Source organism: Larus michahellis, chromosome 2, assembly GCF_964199755.1.
Source record: "Larus michahellis chromosome 2, bLarMic1.1, whole genome shotgun sequence".
In the NCBI taxonomy this organism is placed as follows: domain Eukaryota; kingdom Metazoa; phylum Chordata; class Aves; order Charadriiformes; family Laridae; genus Larus; species Larus michahellis.
The window spans coordinates 15,955,432-15,974,425 of record NC_133897.1 but is presented as its reverse complement, the minus strand read 5'-3'; the positions used below and the strand labels follow the sequence as shown (position 1 = coordinate 15,974,425).

Sequence of the window (18,994 nt, the reverse complement as noted above, 5' to 3'; positions counted from 1 at the left end):
TGAGCGTCTGGGAAAGCCAGACAGAAAAACAAAGTTGAAAGGGAAATAACGCCTTTGTAGAAGTCCACGGCAAGAAACACGTTCCACACAAGGCAATGCCCCTACGGGGCAATGGGACTGACCTGTGCCTTTCTCCTACTCCTGATACAGACTTCCAGGCAACCGTGGCAAACAACTTCATCTCACTTTTTTTCCTGGACTTAATAGCAAGGAAATATCAACACCAAGAGTTTAAAGCCAATAGTGCAGTAAAACAAGCTTTGCACGTAACAAATGAGTTTTCAGAGGTTTAAACAGTAATTTTAAGCAACAATGCACTTACCCAAATTAGGTCAAGTGTTTGAAAGAACCTGATGACCCCACTGCCTGTGCTAGCAGATGACCCACTAAAGGACCTGGTGGCCCCTTTCAGTCTGATATCTGATGTCTGAGTTGTAAATGCCTTAACACAATCAACTCTTACTATCCAAAATAACCTAAGGCTGGTATGTAGGGAAAAGTATAATAATGGTGAATAACAATGTGCACACATCACTGTGCAACAGTGGCACTGGGGCAACCCTGTTAGAGAACCTCAGTGGAGGGACACATAGCACATTGCCTTCCACAAAACTGGCAACTGGCCAGCAAGTGTTACCAACACCAGCTTTGAGAAAAAGGCTAAAGCCGCCCCACAGTGCCGTCCGGAGCCAGCCTGGGTGTGCCACACTGCAGCCCAGGGCAATCATCTGCAGACGATGGAGTCAAAACCAGGAGCCTGGGGGTCAGTCCCAAGCACAATGTCGCACAGAAGTTTATGTGGATTATCATTGAACATTCCAGGAAATTCAGAATACTCGAAGAGCATTCATAAACACAGTCATTCAACTGTTGTAATTATTCACCAGGAATTAATGTCTCATCTCTACTCATTAATGCCCCAGAACATGCTATTTGATACTAGAGTACCTCCTATGGGAAAAGACTGTAAACACAACAGGATCCTGCAGAAGATCACACATTCACTACCTCTTTCTTTCATCTGGCCAGCGATCTGTTTCTTATGTCACAACTTTATTAAGAATATAATCTGAAACCACTCAAAATAGCACTAATTGCTTTTAAAACGTAATCACCCTTATGCCTCACACCATTAGAAGATAAAAAGGTATAAAAATAATCAGCATCAGTTATTAACGCCATGGAGGAAATAACAGCACCAGCTTAATCACCAGTCAAACCTCTCCTCTTTTGATAAAATCATTCTGTATCTAATGATAGCACTGCTCGTGGTGTAGGCTGCTATTAGTCATTGTATGATCTTGGCTCAATTTTTAGACATTTGGATCAGCTATTGCAGCAATGGAAATCGACGAAGCTCTAAACTGTTCTCCAAAAAAGGTTCTGCGTGAAGGAAGAGTTGCATCAACTGAATGATACAAAGGTTCTATAAATGCTGAAGTTGTGTGTAAGTGACTACGTACCTTGAAGTAATACAAACAGCTTTTTACCAAAAGTAAAAAACACGCACGCGCACACACACACACTCAGAACATCACCATCCTAAAGCTCAACAGTGACAGTGCTTTCTTCCCCCTAGATTAAGCTCCAAGAAACTTTCACCCATTAATCGATTTGTCTTTGTCAGTTACGTCTTTCTAGGCATTTGCTAGTCCATCTCATATTTGTAACACAAAAAGTTGCAAACAAAAAGTGCATAAAATAAATATGTGTTAGTTCTTACAAATGCCTCTGACCACGGTGGTATCACCCCATTCCTGTAGGTGATGAATTCTTGCATAAAAAGCGTAGCTAGCTGATTTACTCAGAATCACACAGAAAAGCCTATTGCAGGAACAGCAATTCAACCCAAAAACGCTGCTAGGTTTAGCCATGACATTATCCTTGGATTCTGAAAAAACATGGTGATCAAAAAGAAATTCAGATAATATCAAGAGTATCAGATGTTCAAGTTCAGAGGAAAATAAAAAGCAATCCCATTTGCAATTTCTATCAGGGCTGCTAAACATTTATATATTGTTCCAACACACCAACCGCTCTTGTTATGTCACTGTTACAAATCCTACACTCACTAAAATTCATAACATTCTGCTCACTTACAGCAATTTGACAGAAAAACAAATGAGAACAGAAAAATAAAGGTTTCCCATGCTGCTGAGTGCAACAATCATGAAATGAAATCCTGAATCCTAACTTTGAATCTCTTTTTACCAATAGACAACGCTCCCTAGAAAATACTTACATATACAATAATTATTATTTTTCTAGCATTATGCTTACATGAAAGTTAACTTGTGGGTTCTGAATTCAGAAAACAAACAGTGAATGACAATTGTAAAAGCAAAATATTACCGAAACACTATTGACTTTCAAAGAGTATGAGGAAAAATTAATTGGCAGATGTTTTACATAGCATAATTAACAGTTCATTTCAATGCTCTGTAACAAGATTAAGATAATTATGCTTAGAAACAGAAATGTAATAATGATAAATTACTAGTTTTCATATTACGGTCAATCTCCTGCATTCCAAATAATCACCATGTTTAGAAATAGGTGCATCTGTTCCGTGTTGTCATCAGCTACACAAATGGCACAAACTGGTGGCTGGGTGAAACAATCTTTCAACCAAGATACAGGAGATTTCCTTGCTCCAGGAGTAAACAGAGCGCCTGTTCCCTTCGTCAGCAAAACAGAAGGTAAAACCAGCAGCACTGTTTTCACTAGGGCACAGTTACTGGATAGAGCTGAAGATGCATTAGCAATTTGCATTTCTTATGGATAACTGGAGAGCAAAGCTTCGATTCTGCGAGCTTAGCAAGTTACAAAACCTCCTCATACGGAAGGTTCAAGAATGAGAATATGAGAATCTGTATTCTGTGATGGCGTGCAAAATGGGAAGTCGTATGCTTTCCTACATGGGTAGTAAGAAATAACTCTCTCTCAAGGATTTCAGGCCACAAATAAATTAAGAAAAAACTAATTTGCAAGGCTTTCTTTTGTTACATCTATGAAGATTTCAACTACTGCATCCAAGTGTCACAATATTAGTGTAAATGATTTCACAATAACAGTTACATGAATGTAACCCCTGAATATTAATACAGTGTTGATAAATTAGGTTTTATATTTTGGGGTTTACATATAAATTTTATTTCAGGCCTTCCATTTTCAAGGTTTTTTTTTCTTTTTTAATTTCAAAGGTGCATTTTTTTCTATTTCCCTCCAAAGACATAACAACAATAAAAACCAAAAACAAACCCAACCATTTTGCCTTTAAATTAAAAACAGACTTGCATTTCACATCTCTCTCATTTGTATAGCTTTACTGCTTTCATCATCCTTTTTTTGTTGTTTTTTTGCTTTGCTTTCTACTATCAAGTCCTTGACACCTGGAGACTAAAACCTCACAACTAACGGCACAAAGATCAGAGCAGGCACAGAAATAGAAATTGCAAGATTAGAAATCTCAAAGACCTGAAAAGTAGACAGAGGAGGAATAAATAGGGATTGAGACAGAACCAAGGAGAATAAAGGAAGGCAATGAAAAATACTTTCAAAAATAATAATAAAAAAAAAAAGGTGTGTGACTGTATTATTAATGTGCAGCTGAGGAAAATTAGTTCTGTAGAACTGGAGAATCACACCTATCCAAAGCAAAGTAGATTGGATGAAGGGAGGTAAGTGCAAAAGCATTGTGCATTATAAATACCCACTGAAACCTTTCACGTTTAGTCCATTTTTTATTCCGACACAGGAGAAGGCAAATTTAAAGAGATCTTGATCACTGTCGCTCTGAGCTTTCAAATATATAACCAAAAAATCCCACCCCATAACGAATGAAAAAACCAAGACATTGTGCAAAAATCATTTTTGCACTGACTAGCTTTCGAGCTTCAGTCCCTCACTAACCAAATATATCTCCACATGTTTTCCAGTTCACTTCCTTATTTCCATGGCTTGCTAGGGCTTTCTGGCTGGTTTTTCAGAAATCCCAAGCTACTCACACACTCCCCGTCCCTCTTGCGTAATCCCCTGGTTAACAAGCAATTTTTAGCTCACATCTACAGAGAACAAATGAGAGTTCCTTATTTTCTTTTAGTCTTTTCTTAGATAAAGTCAGGAATCTGATCAGAAAAATCATAAGAGCAAAGATTTCACCATGGAATTTGGTACAAAACATTAACTTTCCAACAGATGAGCAACTGCTTTATATAAACACCCTATAGGCAACATGCCTAATCTTAATGAGGTTTGTGGGCAGAATTTCAACTCCTAACACTTTTATAAGGCTGCACCCACAAATGATTTTCAATTGTATTCAATTACAGGCAGAAATACTGTCCTGGGCTTTGATCTTTGATCTCCTTACATATCAGCAGTACATGGTAAGAAACGATGAAGATAAAATGATACATTCACTAACAAGATATACTAAAAAAATATTGTGAGGCACGCCTGAAACAATGATACACCCATGAGTTTGCAGAGCCCTTATGCAGATGACTTTGAGACTAGAAAGACATCAAAAGAGAGAGGGATAGAAGTGAATATTGCTGCATTCAACCCAAACACCCATGTTAGCAGCTACATTCCATTGGCCTGAAACATCAGCAGTATCAACTAATGTACCCTTGACTACCTCACTGAGATGGCTCTTACATGTCTTTACCTAGCATTGACTTTCTTTTTATGCCAGACACCATCTCACCATTGCTGGTAAGGCATTCCAAATCACCTAGACAAAATTTTTCATTTTTTCAGCACCCTAACTAATTTCAAATCCCAGCACAAACCCTCTTAATTTTCCCATAACCTAATTTATAATTTAATTTTGAAATAGGTACCTAATTGAATGGAGCTTCTTGAAGTACGTTTTTAACTAAGAAACAGTATACCTTTAAGGTAATATAGTATTTTTATATCCTCTGCTAATATTTCATAAAACAAACCTTTTATTTTAGAAAAAAAAAATTACATATATTAGTATAATGTGTATTAAGACTGATCCTGCTCCACTGACTAAAATGAGGTATATAAACAATATACAACCTCCATATACAGCCTCACTGACAGATCACATACAAACCTGTAACAGCCTTCAAAGGGTTAAAGTCGATACTACTTCCCTATAGTTTCTTAGAAATAACTAACGAACAGTGGTTTGCTATGAGGATACAATTGAGACTTAACTCCAAACTGCTTAATTTCTGTTTGTATCTCAGGTTTCAGTCATACAACCGTGATTTAAACAATTAGTTTCAACAAGTAACCCAAACTAACAGTCTACTCTTATTCCAACTTTAGGCCCTTGGCTGTGTATAAAAGATGTAATTTCAAATAGCACTTGAATGTACATAATAATTGAATTGCATCTAATAGTCAAACAGTATTTGAAATTACATTAAAAAACGTATTTAAAATGTAAAGCTAGAGAGAGCCATCTACAGTATATAAGGTGAAAGGAGGATCTGTGAATCTTTGATGGAGAAGTGCCATATCAATTTAAAAACATTTGGGAGTCTTCCAGTATGGAAAAGACAAAGCTCTTACCGTTTCCTTTGGAATTTGTGACTGGCTTTGTTCTGCATTCTAAAGGAAGTAAAAAAAATAAATAAGAACACGACTACATACGACATATACTATCTATCAGCAGGGGGATAAACAAAGAGCTCTAATTCTGACGTGAAGTGGTAATGGAAAAATGAAGGGTGTTCATCACACTCCCTGGTTCAAGTTTGTCTAAACAGGCACTAAACGAGAGGTGAACAAAAATAACCTCCAGCGATCTTAGGCCAGTGGACCTGACTTTATCTGGTTCTGAGGGAGGCGACTATCTGGCCAAGGAAGGATCACGGCTGCCTGCACCATCTTCTGGCTGGTGGAACATTCTCGTTCAGGGATGTTCTCCCCTGGCCTTTCCCTTCTGCTTTGAAGTTTTCAAAGAACAACCTTAGCAGTCCAGATGAAGCCTTCCAAATATTTTAAACAAGTACCTATTTTTTAAAAACATCCATTCTCATTTTAAGAAGGGACTCCCTTTTTGGGAGTGTGTGTTTAGATGAACCGTAACTACAGCACCGGGTATCCCAGGACAGGAGGGTGCTTTCGGTCCACCACAGGCGGGACCCTCCTGTACCTTGCATTCCTCACCTCTGTCTCAGGGTACGTAAGGCAAACATACATCATTGGACAACCTTTCTGCATTCCCCAACCAACTCTGGAAACACACGCAAGGACCTATTACACTTCCAAGCCCACGTACACCCACATTATAACCCCTCTGAGCACCCAGGAGCCACCTTGCTGCTGTCTGGCTGATCGCTTTTGGGCTAACCAGCTATTTCTTTCTTTCAGCTGGGCCAAAATGAAACGCTAGAGTTTACTGGACTTTTTTTTGCTTTGGGTTGTTTTGGAGTAGATTCAAATGATTAAGCACAAAAACGTAGTGACAAAGTAGTAACGCAAACATCCAGTTAGCTTTAACCTGCAGGCAATAACCGGTAAGAAAAAAAAACGATGAAGGAGCCAACTACCAGGAACATGTAAAGGACCTACATGCACCAATGGCCATCTTAACTCGTAGGGTACTGGGGATTAACTCTGCCAGTTTCTGCTGCTACTGAGAATATAGCTCAAAAGCTAAAAAATAACGCAAGTCAATCCTTCAGCGGATTCACATCGTCAGTAGCAGGCTCTAAGAAAATCCTTCACAGCAAGTTACGTTTGGTTCTGTGAGGCAACCACAGTGTTACAGGAGCTCTACTTAACCAGAGTTATCCTCACCCCTTTCATAAATGGAGGGGGCAGGGAGGGAAGATTTTTAAGAGGCAATCTGCCCCTCACACTGATGTGGACAAGCCCTAATGTGTTCCCTATCTGGCACTAGGTAACTCTGGTATTCTGGAGAAGTATAATCATTCTTCCAGATCTCACTGGTTAGAAAAGTTAACTCCTGCCAATTTGATTTTTTTCCCTGCTTCCACTTTTTACTCACTTTTACCATGATCTGCTCCACTGGATGATGGCTCTCCATCACACGCACCCCCTATCCTGACCACACAAGCTACAATGATCCCATACTAACCTCAACGGGCTCAGCTGAACATTCCTGTAAGTTTTAGATACAACTACACATTTTCATAGGTACATTCCAGACAATAATGGCCACATACATCAAAGACATTAAACTCCACAACTGTCCTGAAAGTTTATTATCTTAATTTTACTTATAAAGAAACCCAAGGATAAGTATCTTTTCAAAGGTCATTCAACAAGCCATAACCCAAAACATAAAATCTAAACACCTCTTTTATTGGGATTACTATCTGTACAAATGTTGGCAAATATAAAAGGGTTTTAATACTGAGTGCTCCTCAGCAAGCAACAGCGAGTCCTGCCCTTTATGAGAAGGATAATATCAAATAACATGATTTTCTGCATACGGTTTCTGAGACACATCTCATTCCGTTAATATTTAAAGCATACAAACGCAGAAAGTATGAGAGAAATCGGGGAAGGATGCAAAGACAAATTGTTCCTAAATGGCCAAAGACAGTTTGCATGTGAAAAAGATGAACTGACATGATTTCAGATCATTCCCCTCCCTCCTCCATTATTAATTTTCTTTTTTTTGTACATAAAGCTAGTCAAAGTCAATGAGAGGAGCTGGCTGAAAAGACTTTTTTTTTTTTTTTTTTTTCGCTTTTAGGATTATTTCTCACCAGAGAAGAAAGAACAGCCCTTACGATGGGTTTTATAGTTCAACACCTTCCCCAGCAACTCTGCTCCTGCTCTTTGACAGCTGTCAGCAGAGCACACCTAACAATTCTCCACCGCAAAATGCAAACAAATCCTCATGCAACAGAGGATCATCACACGCATGTACTGTCAGATCCTCACAACACCATTTGTTCAACTGGAGCTGCAGAGACCGGCACCAGTTCAGCTCTGATCTCCGACGACACAGCGCAGAGCCCACCTACGACCCGAGACGGCCAGGAGGAGATGGGGCTTCCCTGTGCTGGCGTTTGCCAAAATAGCTGAGAGTATTGCCTGAGTAGCAGCTGGGAGGCTAATGCGATTGGACTCATTTGAAGGGGCTAATTTGCTGTTATTTTTAAAACTACATCAAGTATTACTATTAAATCTCTGCATTACTCACGTCATATCTTTGTTCACAATTACTTAAACAAAATATCTTTTTAAATTATGCATTACAACTTCCTCATTTTACTACAGAAATAATATACACAGAATTAAGGCATTTTCTTACTTCTAAGTTTATTTAGAAAACTTAAAAAGCATTTTCATTCACCTTTATGTAAGATAGCAGTGCTGTGCAAATTACATCATAGGAACTTATAAACAGCTTGTTTCACAGTTCCAGTAATAAGGTAGGGCATAATATGATTTCAAATTGTTCATTTCTCATCATTTTATGACAACTTTCACTTTAGTACCTGAAGTCATGTTCCAAGAATATTAAGGTAAAAGTGTGGTTCGCTTGTAACCTTCTCTGCCACTTTGACTAACTGAGTTTAATTGTAGTTTTGAAAAGTAAAAGGCTAACGTTAAACGTCTTGGAACAGCCAAACAAAAATTAATTCTCTTTGCATTCAAAATAACACAAATCCAATAGAAAAATGAAGCCATTAATTCATCATATTTATCTTTGTCACTTATATTTTTCTATCTTCTCACAATAATGCAGCCAAATAAGTTATTTTTAGAGCTATATATAGCTAAGATAATACAAATAATAAATAACTTCAGCAGTTTAATTGAATACAGAACAAAGTAAGACTGCTACATTCACAGTCTACCTTTTCATGACAGAAGTTATCTTGAATAATTATCAGAGAAATATCTGTATACACTATGCAAGTGGAGCAGGTACAGTATGAAACATCATTTTATTTCCATTTCATGTAAATTCCTCAGCAACATTTTCTGAATTACCCTGCTAAATTAATAACTGCAGGGTTTCCATTCCACAGAGATTGCATTTATATTCAAAATAGGCTACTATTTCTTATATATTCCACTTTTTGATAGAAAGGTATTGACATATCCTGTTTTGGCACAGTATTATATGCTCTGAAATATTTTAGTGAGCAGGTAGTGGGACAAATGGCAGGGTTTCAAACATAGATATGTCCATATGAAAGATATGAAATAATCTATTTGTCTGCATGCACCCAAATAAAGTCCATCCAACAGCATCTTCTATAACAAACATTTTCACTCAAAATAAAACTCTCACTTATACATTATTAAAAAATACTTAATTCCAGATGTCAAAGAGAATAAAAACCATTCGTGTAAAATGTTCTAAATAAAGCAAACAAGCTGGAATTTTTTTTTCTTATATTCAGTGCTGGCCATGCATGTTTACTAGCAGGTGACAAGATCAAATCATTTGCTCATACTCATATAAATCTCTTAGCTGCTCTCTATTTTACGCACCAGTTCCCTTGGATGGAATGTTTCTTCCTGTCGAAAAATCAGAAGGCCGACGGTCCCTCCCATCTTGGTGCTTCGCAGCAAGGACACAACTTCTTCTTGAGTTTTGCCTGTCAAATCAACTCCATTTACCTGTAGCAAAGGAAATATTAGAAATTAATAAGACTCCAAAACAGGAAAAACAGTAGAAATTCATACTGAAAAGTCACATGAGTCATATGGGAAAGTATCAAAAAAAACCTCACTGAAGCAATTTGCTTATTGCGTCCGTACAGCTTCCCTTTAACAGAACTAATTAAATATGCATTCTTTACATACGAATACAAATAAGAAGTAAGATAGCAGTATTTCCCTCCTCTTTAGCAGCAACTATATACTCCAAAGCTAACTAATTCCATCTACCAATATTTTTTACAAGAATTTCTGCATAAAAATCCTTTGGCAAAATCAATGTGCGATACAAAACTGGTTCAGTTTCCACATGCCTTGGTGTTATACATATCTTCCAAATATACCTTGCAAAATAAATTGTGTCAAAAGTAGAAATTTATTTTTTTTCCCCAAAAAATAACTTTGGAGCAGTTACTCCTTATTTTGCCTTTGTTCAGCGGTTGAAACCCTCGGCCTCCACATGTCACCCACCAGTACAGACAGGTATGGAACACACACAGGTAGATTTCCCACTCTATGAGCTAACTTGAGTAAGGGTGAAGCCAGAGAAAGACAGGGTGTTCTCAGGCTTGCCTGTTCAGAAACACATTGGAAAGGTGAATCAGCTAACGGTGTTAAGCAAGAGAGCATGGTGCTCAGAAGTCAGCAAACCATCTTTTTCCTTTCCCTCATAAGAGACCACAGCTCACGCAGCTGAGATGCCATAACTGTTGTCTTAAACGTTTCTCAGCCCCCTTCTACCCAAGTCATCTGGGTTACCTTGAATTACAGTAATTACCAAGGGCCATCCTCCAGCAGCAATTCAAGCTGACTTTGCCAATTTTGCAGTAAAGTGAAGTTAGGCAGTTACAGTCTCAGCTGTACCTCCAGCGTCATTTGGCTTAGGGACGGTAATGAAGAGCTGTGGGTGGTAACATCTTATATCTCTCCAGCTGGATTTGCAGGAAGATCTCTGCTGTGTGCCTATCTAAGAGAAACTTAATTCCCTTGAGGACATCCCCCCTTCAGGAGAGAAGTGGCCTTGATTCTCTGTGGCACTACCCTCCTCTTATATTGTGCCTTAAGTTAATTTACTAAACCTTTTCAGGGTTTTGTCTTCCACACTTGGCAACATCTACAATTTCTGGTCTATCACTCCATGCTGATTTAATGCCCCTTATTAGGTAACAATTACTTTGCTTCAACTTGTTCCTAAACAGCAACGCAAGACTATGGCACTGTATTCACATAAGGACATGTAAACTCATGTTTTCATAGTAGCCTGGGTCCAGCTCTTAAAACAGGTCTGTACTGAAAATGCACAGCCCTTCATCTGTCACCTAAAAAAACAAAGCCAAAAAAAAAAAAAAGAGAGAAAGAAAAAAGGAAACAGAGTTTATGTTGCCTATAACATAAACTACTAAAGGCTTTTGGAAGTGAACTAGTGCATGGGCTCATGCCAAAAAACAGACAAAAAACATGTAACACTTCATCACCTCAATTAATCGGTCTCCAGCTTTTAGTCTCCCATCTTGAATAGCTGCACCTCTCGGAAGGATGTTTTTCACATAAATTGGAGCAGAGCCACCAATTGGGACATCTCTTGAAGTAATGCTAAATCCCAAGCCTTCTGTACCTGCATAAACAATGTAGAATATTACTTGTTAAAACGCACATTTTATGTTACGTATTATTTTTAGCCAGCAGAATGTATGTGTACCTCACTGATGCAATCCATGAAAATACATTTATAAGACGTAGGAATTACTGCATGGCAAAAAAAGAAAAAAAGACATATATAGGAACGCTATAGCTGAAGCACGGAGTCTTGGCACAGGTGGCTCGGCAGGCCCTCCTTGCAACTTGCTGTTCTGATGATTTCCAAGTCATTGCCATATTTCCAAGTTTCTATTTCAGATGAACTGAGCGACAAGGACTCAGAACAAAGCATAGCTGATACCCTACCACCGCCTTCCCCCTTGTCAATCTGGATCTCGTCAGGGATCCTTTCTTTCTCTTTTGCGACTCTTTCAGCAAAGCCAGTCAGCCGACACTGCTGGCCACGGGGCTTTGTCAGCTCACTTATGGACACCGGCAGGTGACAGACAGAACCAGAGCTCGGTGGTCTCATTTCTTCTGCTCCGAGGGACATTGGGCTGTTTTCTGTCAACAGCTCCTCCGCCCTGGGGCTTTGTCCCAGCCCTTGCTGGGTCCCAGCCCACCTTCTGCCATGCAGGCAGGGAGCAGAGCCAGGCAGCCACCCCTGAGGTCCTGATGTGCAGCCAGGGGGCTGACTACACGCGGCTAAGATGGACTGAAGGAAAACAGAGATGTTTGAGATGACCTAGAGAAATCCAGAGAGGGGGTCCAGTCAATATGGCAAATGAGGCTTGGTCGTATTTCAGAGAAATTATGCCCGCAGTTGGTAACTGAAGCGTACCTTAAGACCCCATCAGCTCTGGGATTCAGAAGCTGAGAGGACAGACAGAAGCCTTTCCTACTATGCTGAAAGCTCATTTGTGATCCTCCCTTTGATGCAATCTGTCCAGTGTTATCAACAACCTTTGAAACTCTACATTGAAACACACTCCCCTCATCCAACAGTGCACATCAAGTCCATTGAGGACGCTTACTCTAGCATGGAATGCAGACAGCCGTTCAGCGGAGAGCATCCCTGACAGACTGTCAGCATCTACAACCTCCATTTGAAACATCTCAGAGGTTGTCAAGATATGTCTACAGTTCAAGTTCACTAGCTAGGCATACGCGTGCCCAGCCTCCATTTAATCTGACCTACTAAGGCAACCTGCAGTTAGGACTCGGCAGTATCAGGTATGGTCCCTAAAAGCTGCACAACACACCCCTCGGCACAAAATCACAGGACAGACAGAAGCCGAACTTTTATGCAACAGTCCTCGGCTTTGAGCCCTGGGAAGCCAAACACAACCTGTGTGAAAGACACACAACTATATAACCATTTGAGGTTAAAGCCTGAATTAATTTCTGTCTTACTGTTCCCCGTGTTCATTTATTAAGTCTGCTTTTTAACTCAGCAGGTTAATATTCACACATGTGAAAAGGAAGCAGGCGTCCAATATACTCAACATTAGTCTACATGGCAGATTTCTGAAATTTGCATAATCACATTTGAATAAAATTTAGTAGAATGTATTTTATTGTCAAGGTGGTAACCATGTTAAGAAGCAAGTTGACACAGGTGACAGGGCTGGGAGGGATATAACCTTTTGAAGTCTTCACCTTGAAAGTGTCTAAGTCCTCCTGCATCCACAGCAAGTGCATGCAGCTCATACTGTTCAGGAAACTTGGCTCAATTCCTGTAGGCTAACTATTGCGAGACAACCTCCTTCCTTATGTCTGCAGCATTCAACATAGCTGAAAAAGTGACATTTGAATTTGAAAGTCTTCATCCACTTTCAGGCTGCTATAAAATTTATCATTGCTATTACACAGAGATGAAAAAAATATTAGATCACATAACATCCATATTTTACTTTGGAGACCTCACAATTTTAATGATGCTTCAAACGTTCACAGAGCTCTTTAACTCTTTGCAACGTGAAGATGATCTGTATAGATCTAAGGTTTTTTTAAGATACATCTCAGCTTTTTATGGAATTTATCTTTTCCTTATTTTAAGGATCCGTGTTGAATACTGCTCTTTGAGTACAGGTTTTGTCTGCTAGAATTTGTAAAGTGATACCAGAACACGACTGCACGCCCAGGACAATATTTCATTATTAATAAGCTTAATCCCCACAGCCTGATTACAGCATCATTACAGATGTCTGGTTCACACACTCCACTTTAAACCCCCGCGGAAAAAACAGAAGTTGAAATGTTCACATTACAAATGCACACAGGATATAAATTTGGACTGTGGCATTTTCTGCTGTCAAATCTCCAGAAAGCCTTTACCAAAGCCGGCAGAATGCCACAAATCCACACTGAGCCCAGATATTAGCAGAAGAAAATTCTAATTACTCGTTTCTGTGAAAAGAAGGGGCCTCAACCAGGCTAAACTTTGCTGTGCTGCTCTGTACAGCTTTGCATAAGGCAGCTTTTGGGTGTCACTTTTCTCTTACGTCTTCACTGCTTCATTTTACTATTCATGCACTAGAGCTGCCCTTAGTGGTATAATACAGCTTCATAAACTCCTGTGCTTATTGTATATAAATTAGAAATTCACAAGATTGTGAAATAAATGGATACATTCAACCAAGGCCAAAAATAAATAGTATTTCTGTGACTGGATTAATTTTAAGCTCCTTTTTTTTTTCTTTTTATAGACATAACTGATTTAGTTATCTCTATTCCCTGCATTTCAGTTGTCGTGTTGATAGAAATGCATATAACACCTTAATATCTTCTTGCTGCTAAAATGTTTTCAGTTCTCAGTGTGTAAAACTGCATTATAATAACGAGAGAACTGTGCAAACATACTCTAGGCTCCTCTGATATCTCTGATTTACAATAATAATATGGGACAAACTGGGCACACACACAGGCAGAACCAGAACAAAGCAGAAAATAGAAGGAATTTCCATCTTTTTGAAAACACAGGAGTCATCTTACTCAAAGCTAGGAGCTTTACTTTGCAACATCTAGATTATTTGGGCTACGTTCAACTTAATCTCTTATAGATATTAAAAAGAAAGAGGGTAGAAAACATCTCCCTCCCTCCACAGCTGTCGTCTCTGACAACAATCAAATTACACTGAGTGATAATAACATTTAAAAATTAGACGCTAATTTGTGTAATTCAAATTCTTAGGCTTTTTTGATAAATCAGCAGCTCTCTCGACAAGTCAGAGCTCCCCTTTTCTCCTGAATGTGATGCTGAACGCGCCTTCTAAGGTGGCATTACCCTGGAGAGCCCAGCCAGCTCGGAGCTGACGACAAAGTAGCATCAGGTGAATAGAAAGGGCAGTTACAATTGTAAAAGAACTGTGTTGTACAGACAGAAAAGAGGCAGATTTGATGCTTCAGTTGCTGGTTTGGAGGAAACTGGTTCTAGTAGCATTAAGACAGGGAGGCAAAAAACTTTCACCAAAGTTAACTGAATATATATTCAAAATTAACATCATCATTGTTTTGGAATCAGCCTGATCATAAACTGACAGGATGCTACTAAAAAATATTAAATCTTACTCGAGGTGGCTAGGTTTTCTGTTATCTCCCAGTGAAGAAGTGTTTCATAGCTCACTAATGCTAGGATTATCTTCTTGATTGTGGACAGAGTGTGTCTGCCGTAACGTTTCTGTCTTTCTAAGGCTCTCCTGCATGAACAATTGCGCGCTTCTCATCCAGCACCAACTGCAGGTCTAAATTCTCGACAGCAAAATGTGCTGCTGGGTAGAAACACTGCCAGAACATGAGATAAAAAGCAATTATCACCTCTGCACTGCTTCCAGTACTTTCATGTCGCTCTCAGAAGAACATTAGTTCAGAGACCCGGTAAGGAACATCTGAAGGGCCTACACTGTCAACTTCTTATGATACTTCACTTACAGTTATCTTCCCTTTCACAACTGCAAGCAGAGCTAGAAGTAAATCTTTCTCCTCTAATTTAAGTAAATGCAGATGAGTTCTCAGCTACTTTGGTACAGATCTCTCTAACTTAAAAAAACCCATATCTCATTTCCAAAACAATAGAAAATGTTTGATAATCAGACAACTGGGCACTACATTTGTTAGTACTTATGCAAGAGAAGCAGAGAACGTTTCAGAACAATCTATATATGGAAAATCCATGTGGGTGAACAGTCCTCAGATGGAATAAAGGACTGTTAAGGAAAAGCGCAGATTCTTCATGAAAGACAAAGAACACGCTCTCCCTTTCCTAAAACAATAAGGGAGGTTGGTTATACATATAAACAGTTTGTGACACAAAGTCACAAAAATTACAAAATAAAGCATCCCCACTTAATGAAAGTATTAGATTATAAAACGATCCAGAATCAGGAGATAACATTACAAAAGAACTAAGCAGGAGGGCAAAATGCTCTCTGACAATCATCAGAGTAGACACTCTCCTTCCAAGCATTTCTAATTCCTTCTTTTTCACAGTGGACTCTTTCTTGAGATCCATGTATGGGTGCGTGATTGCTGAAATAACTACTGTTTGATGCTAGAAAGCAGTTTTTATTAAGGACTGGACCTCATGCAAGAGCTGAACAGTAAATATTTTCTCGTTATTGTCAGGGGTTTCACTAAACTAACCAAGACCATTTTAGATACTTCCTGAAAAGTTATTTTACTGCTCCTAGTTTAAGCCCTGTATTTTCAGAATTTGTGTGCGTGTAGTCAGGGTAACTGTACGTGGAAATGACTGCTTAGAAGGCTGACTGCTCAGCTGTCTATACAATTTCTGCAGCCACATGCACAATCAAGACAAATTAATTGCATGCCCATTTTTATGTAGTTGATTTATTTGGAACAACTTTTATTTCTCCCAGCAAAGCTCAGACCTCTCAAGAAGATCTTTGATCAACCTAATAGAAACATTCTTCTCTTTTTGCTACAGCCTGCTAATAAATAGTGATCAGAAGTGCTTTTAAAAAATGGAAAGATGAAGCTTGATGCAGTTCATGTTTCTTCAGTGGCTAATAATGCCCAAAATGATTTGCTTCACTTTTGAATCTCATTTCTCAAGGTCACTTAAGTAATTTAGGCATCTACACGCTTCATTTCAAAAGTGACAAACACCCCTACTGCATCTGAACACTAATTCTAAAACCAGTCTAAGAGAACATATTACTTCAGAAGAAATTTTAAATAAAAATTTTAAATGTCATTTCAAAGTCTGGCTCAAGAAACTGTGTGGGAAAACAGGAGAGTGTGATGAAAAATGCATGTAAATCTGTACACTTCAGTAAGATGATGCAGGATATCTTACAGAAAAGTTCAGGGTCCTGTCTTTTATGCTCTACTATATAACCTAAGTAAAACAAGTAATTGTCCATATATATGCTTTACTCCATAGCAAATATGATGACATTTTAAATTAGCATACGCCCAAACCACCCATGGCATCTTATTTGTGTATCTAACGACTTCTTGCAGAAAGGAACGTGGGTGCAGCAGGGCTGAGTGTCACCGCACCACACCACTGACTGCCCAGTCACCTGGGGGGACTTGCAGTGTTTGAGCTCGGCTCTGTATGGAAGATGGAGCGTTAACAACCACAGAAGGGCCATCAAGCCAAACGGGAATCCAACAAGAAACTCTGAAGAGCAACGAGTCTCATAATCCTCCTCACATCTACAATTTAACCATTTTCTCTGTTGCACTGCACAAAGGTGCCTCCTTCCTCTCTGGACTCCTGTCGTAGGACACGGCTGCTACGCCCTTTCTAATATGGACTTGGTGATTCCTACAGCTTTCCTGCTGTAAGGTGTCCAGCAGTTGTGTCACTCATTTCTTTCTCTTGAAGCTATACCATTTTGCAAGAAAGAAATAATCTTTGAGCCAAAAAGGAAGAGATGATCATAACTCCCATGGCCAGCAGACAGGTCACTCTCTGGAAATGGGGAGATGTGGACTGAAGTCCTGATTCACTGAATACTACAGACAAAAAAATAGCAAAATATTTGGGGGAACTAGGATCAACTTAGAAAACAAGAGCTCAGTGTCGACATTTTGCCTAAAGAATTATATATTTAATTTAGCTAGACAAATATGTAGTTATAGACAGAAATGATCCAATGCAATGAGTATTACACTTAAGGGCAATCAAATAAAACGAAGCTAATTTCAAGACTGAGCACTTCAGGCTTGTCTTAGTACAGTGATGTCAAAACGGTATATGTGAACTCTGAGGAATGCAATGGCCAATAGAAAAGCAGCCTTTTGAATGCTTTAGCGAGTATCAGGCTAAATGCTGCGAGTTACTGCATGCTCAAAGACTAACCCTTAGAATCACTTCTTGTAAATTGGTTATTTATAATTTATAAGTGCCGGACTAAATTTCTCTCAACTGCATTGGCTCAAACCCTTGCAGTCAAAGAAAAAACACTCTGGAATTGTCCCGGTGTATATATGAGGTCAAAATTTGTCCTAACACTCTGGGTGTTATATCAGCGGTTTTATTTTCTCTATATATTAGCTGTAAAGAACTATTTTTATTTATTTATCCTTCCTGTGTATCAGCTTACACCGTAATACATATAAATATAGGCTCCCTGTCATGTCTTGTACTATCTTAATTTGTGTGAGCTATTAAGCTAGACTGTTATACGGCCTTAATGGCATTAGAATATCAGCAATAACCCCTACATCTATATGCTTAAAGTTCAGGCCCTGACCTTTAAGGAAAGATAAACAGATATCCATTTTCATTTAGAAAAGCCAACAAACATTCTGCATTGACTGAAACATATGACTGACCTTCTCTTCTGACTTTATTAAACAGCTAAATCCTATGAAAGTTCAGGTTATTTTAAAATGCCAAAACAGCAATAAATATTAAGAAATCATAATTATAGAAGCACGCACTCTAGGGTTATCTTACCATGTCATTTTATATAATAAAGCTCATGCAATATATAGAAACACAGCTGTAATAAAGCAGGTCTGTCCGTATTGAAAAAGAGTTAGTTCTCATATACTACATCATTAACCAGAATGCACAGGTTAAATGGAAAGTGAGGTTCAAGCTGAAGTTTTACACACTTCTATGACTTAACGCACCCCACAAGGAGTTTTTAATGTAATGATGGTAATTGGTGAAATAACTGCTGTCTGTTAGCTACAAAGAAAGCACATTCCTTAAATATCTATACAGCCTGTAATATTACAACATCCTTCATTAGAAATAATCAAAGACAATCAACATCCCTATTGCACTGATATTTATAACAAACTACTTAGGGGCATACTTCAGGGTTTTGCTTCATTTGTTCCCCCACATGTATGTTCTCAGAGTGATCAAATGAAAGCCAAAATGGGAGGACATGCCTCTTTCTACAGTGGATATTAACAAACGAAAGACAGCAATGATAAAAAGGTAGCCTTCCTTATGCACTTTTTTTTTTTTTTGTTAAATATCACCATGCATAAAATACAGTACAGTAAATAGTTTCTGTCTGTCTATAACCTGAGCCAGGTGCCATTTCTTCAGAAGTAGTAGTCTCACATCAGCAAACCATTAGGAACAAATATCCCCTCTAAACTTTTGAAATATATTCTAGATTCAGATTTCAAAGCTTTTACTAGTTTAAGAGCACCAAACCTTTCACCAATCTGTGAACTAGATGTTAAAGTATCTTATAGATCGCTTTCCATCAAAAGGTAGCCTGCGTCTCCTTCACTCCAAAACCTTCGAACATACTGCTCCCAGCAAGGCTAAATTACATTTTGG

The 18,994-nt window shown here is 38.7% G+C and overlaps 1 protein-coding gene across 26 annotated transcripts in view; it reads right to left on the bottom strand.

Annotated features, from left to right (window-relative positions):
- PARD3 (par-3 family cell polarity regulator) overlaps positions 1 to 18,994 on the bottom strand; it is a 460,486-nt gene that overhangs the window by 188,677 nt on the left and 252,815 nt on the right. For 16 of the 26 annotated variants that reach the window (XR_012585424.1, XR_012585425.1, XM_074574241.1 and 13 more), the window contains 3 exons: positions 11,112 to 11,251; positions 9,469 to 9,597; positions 5,554 to 5,592 (listed from right to left, as the gene is read on the bottom strand). Coding sequence is in view for 24 of the 26 variants with exons in the window: in XM_074574241.1 (XP_074430342.1) it covers positions 5,554 to 5,592; positions 9,469 to 9,597; positions 11,112 to 11,251 (308 nt within the window). In the remaining 2 variants the exon portion in view is untranslated. The remainder of the gene's footprint in view (positions 1 to 5,553; positions 5,593 to 9,468; positions 9,598 to 11,111; positions 11,252 to 18,994) is intronic. The other 10 variants (XM_074574236.1, XM_074574232.1, XM_074574240.1 and 7 more) reach the window with 1 other exon arrangement.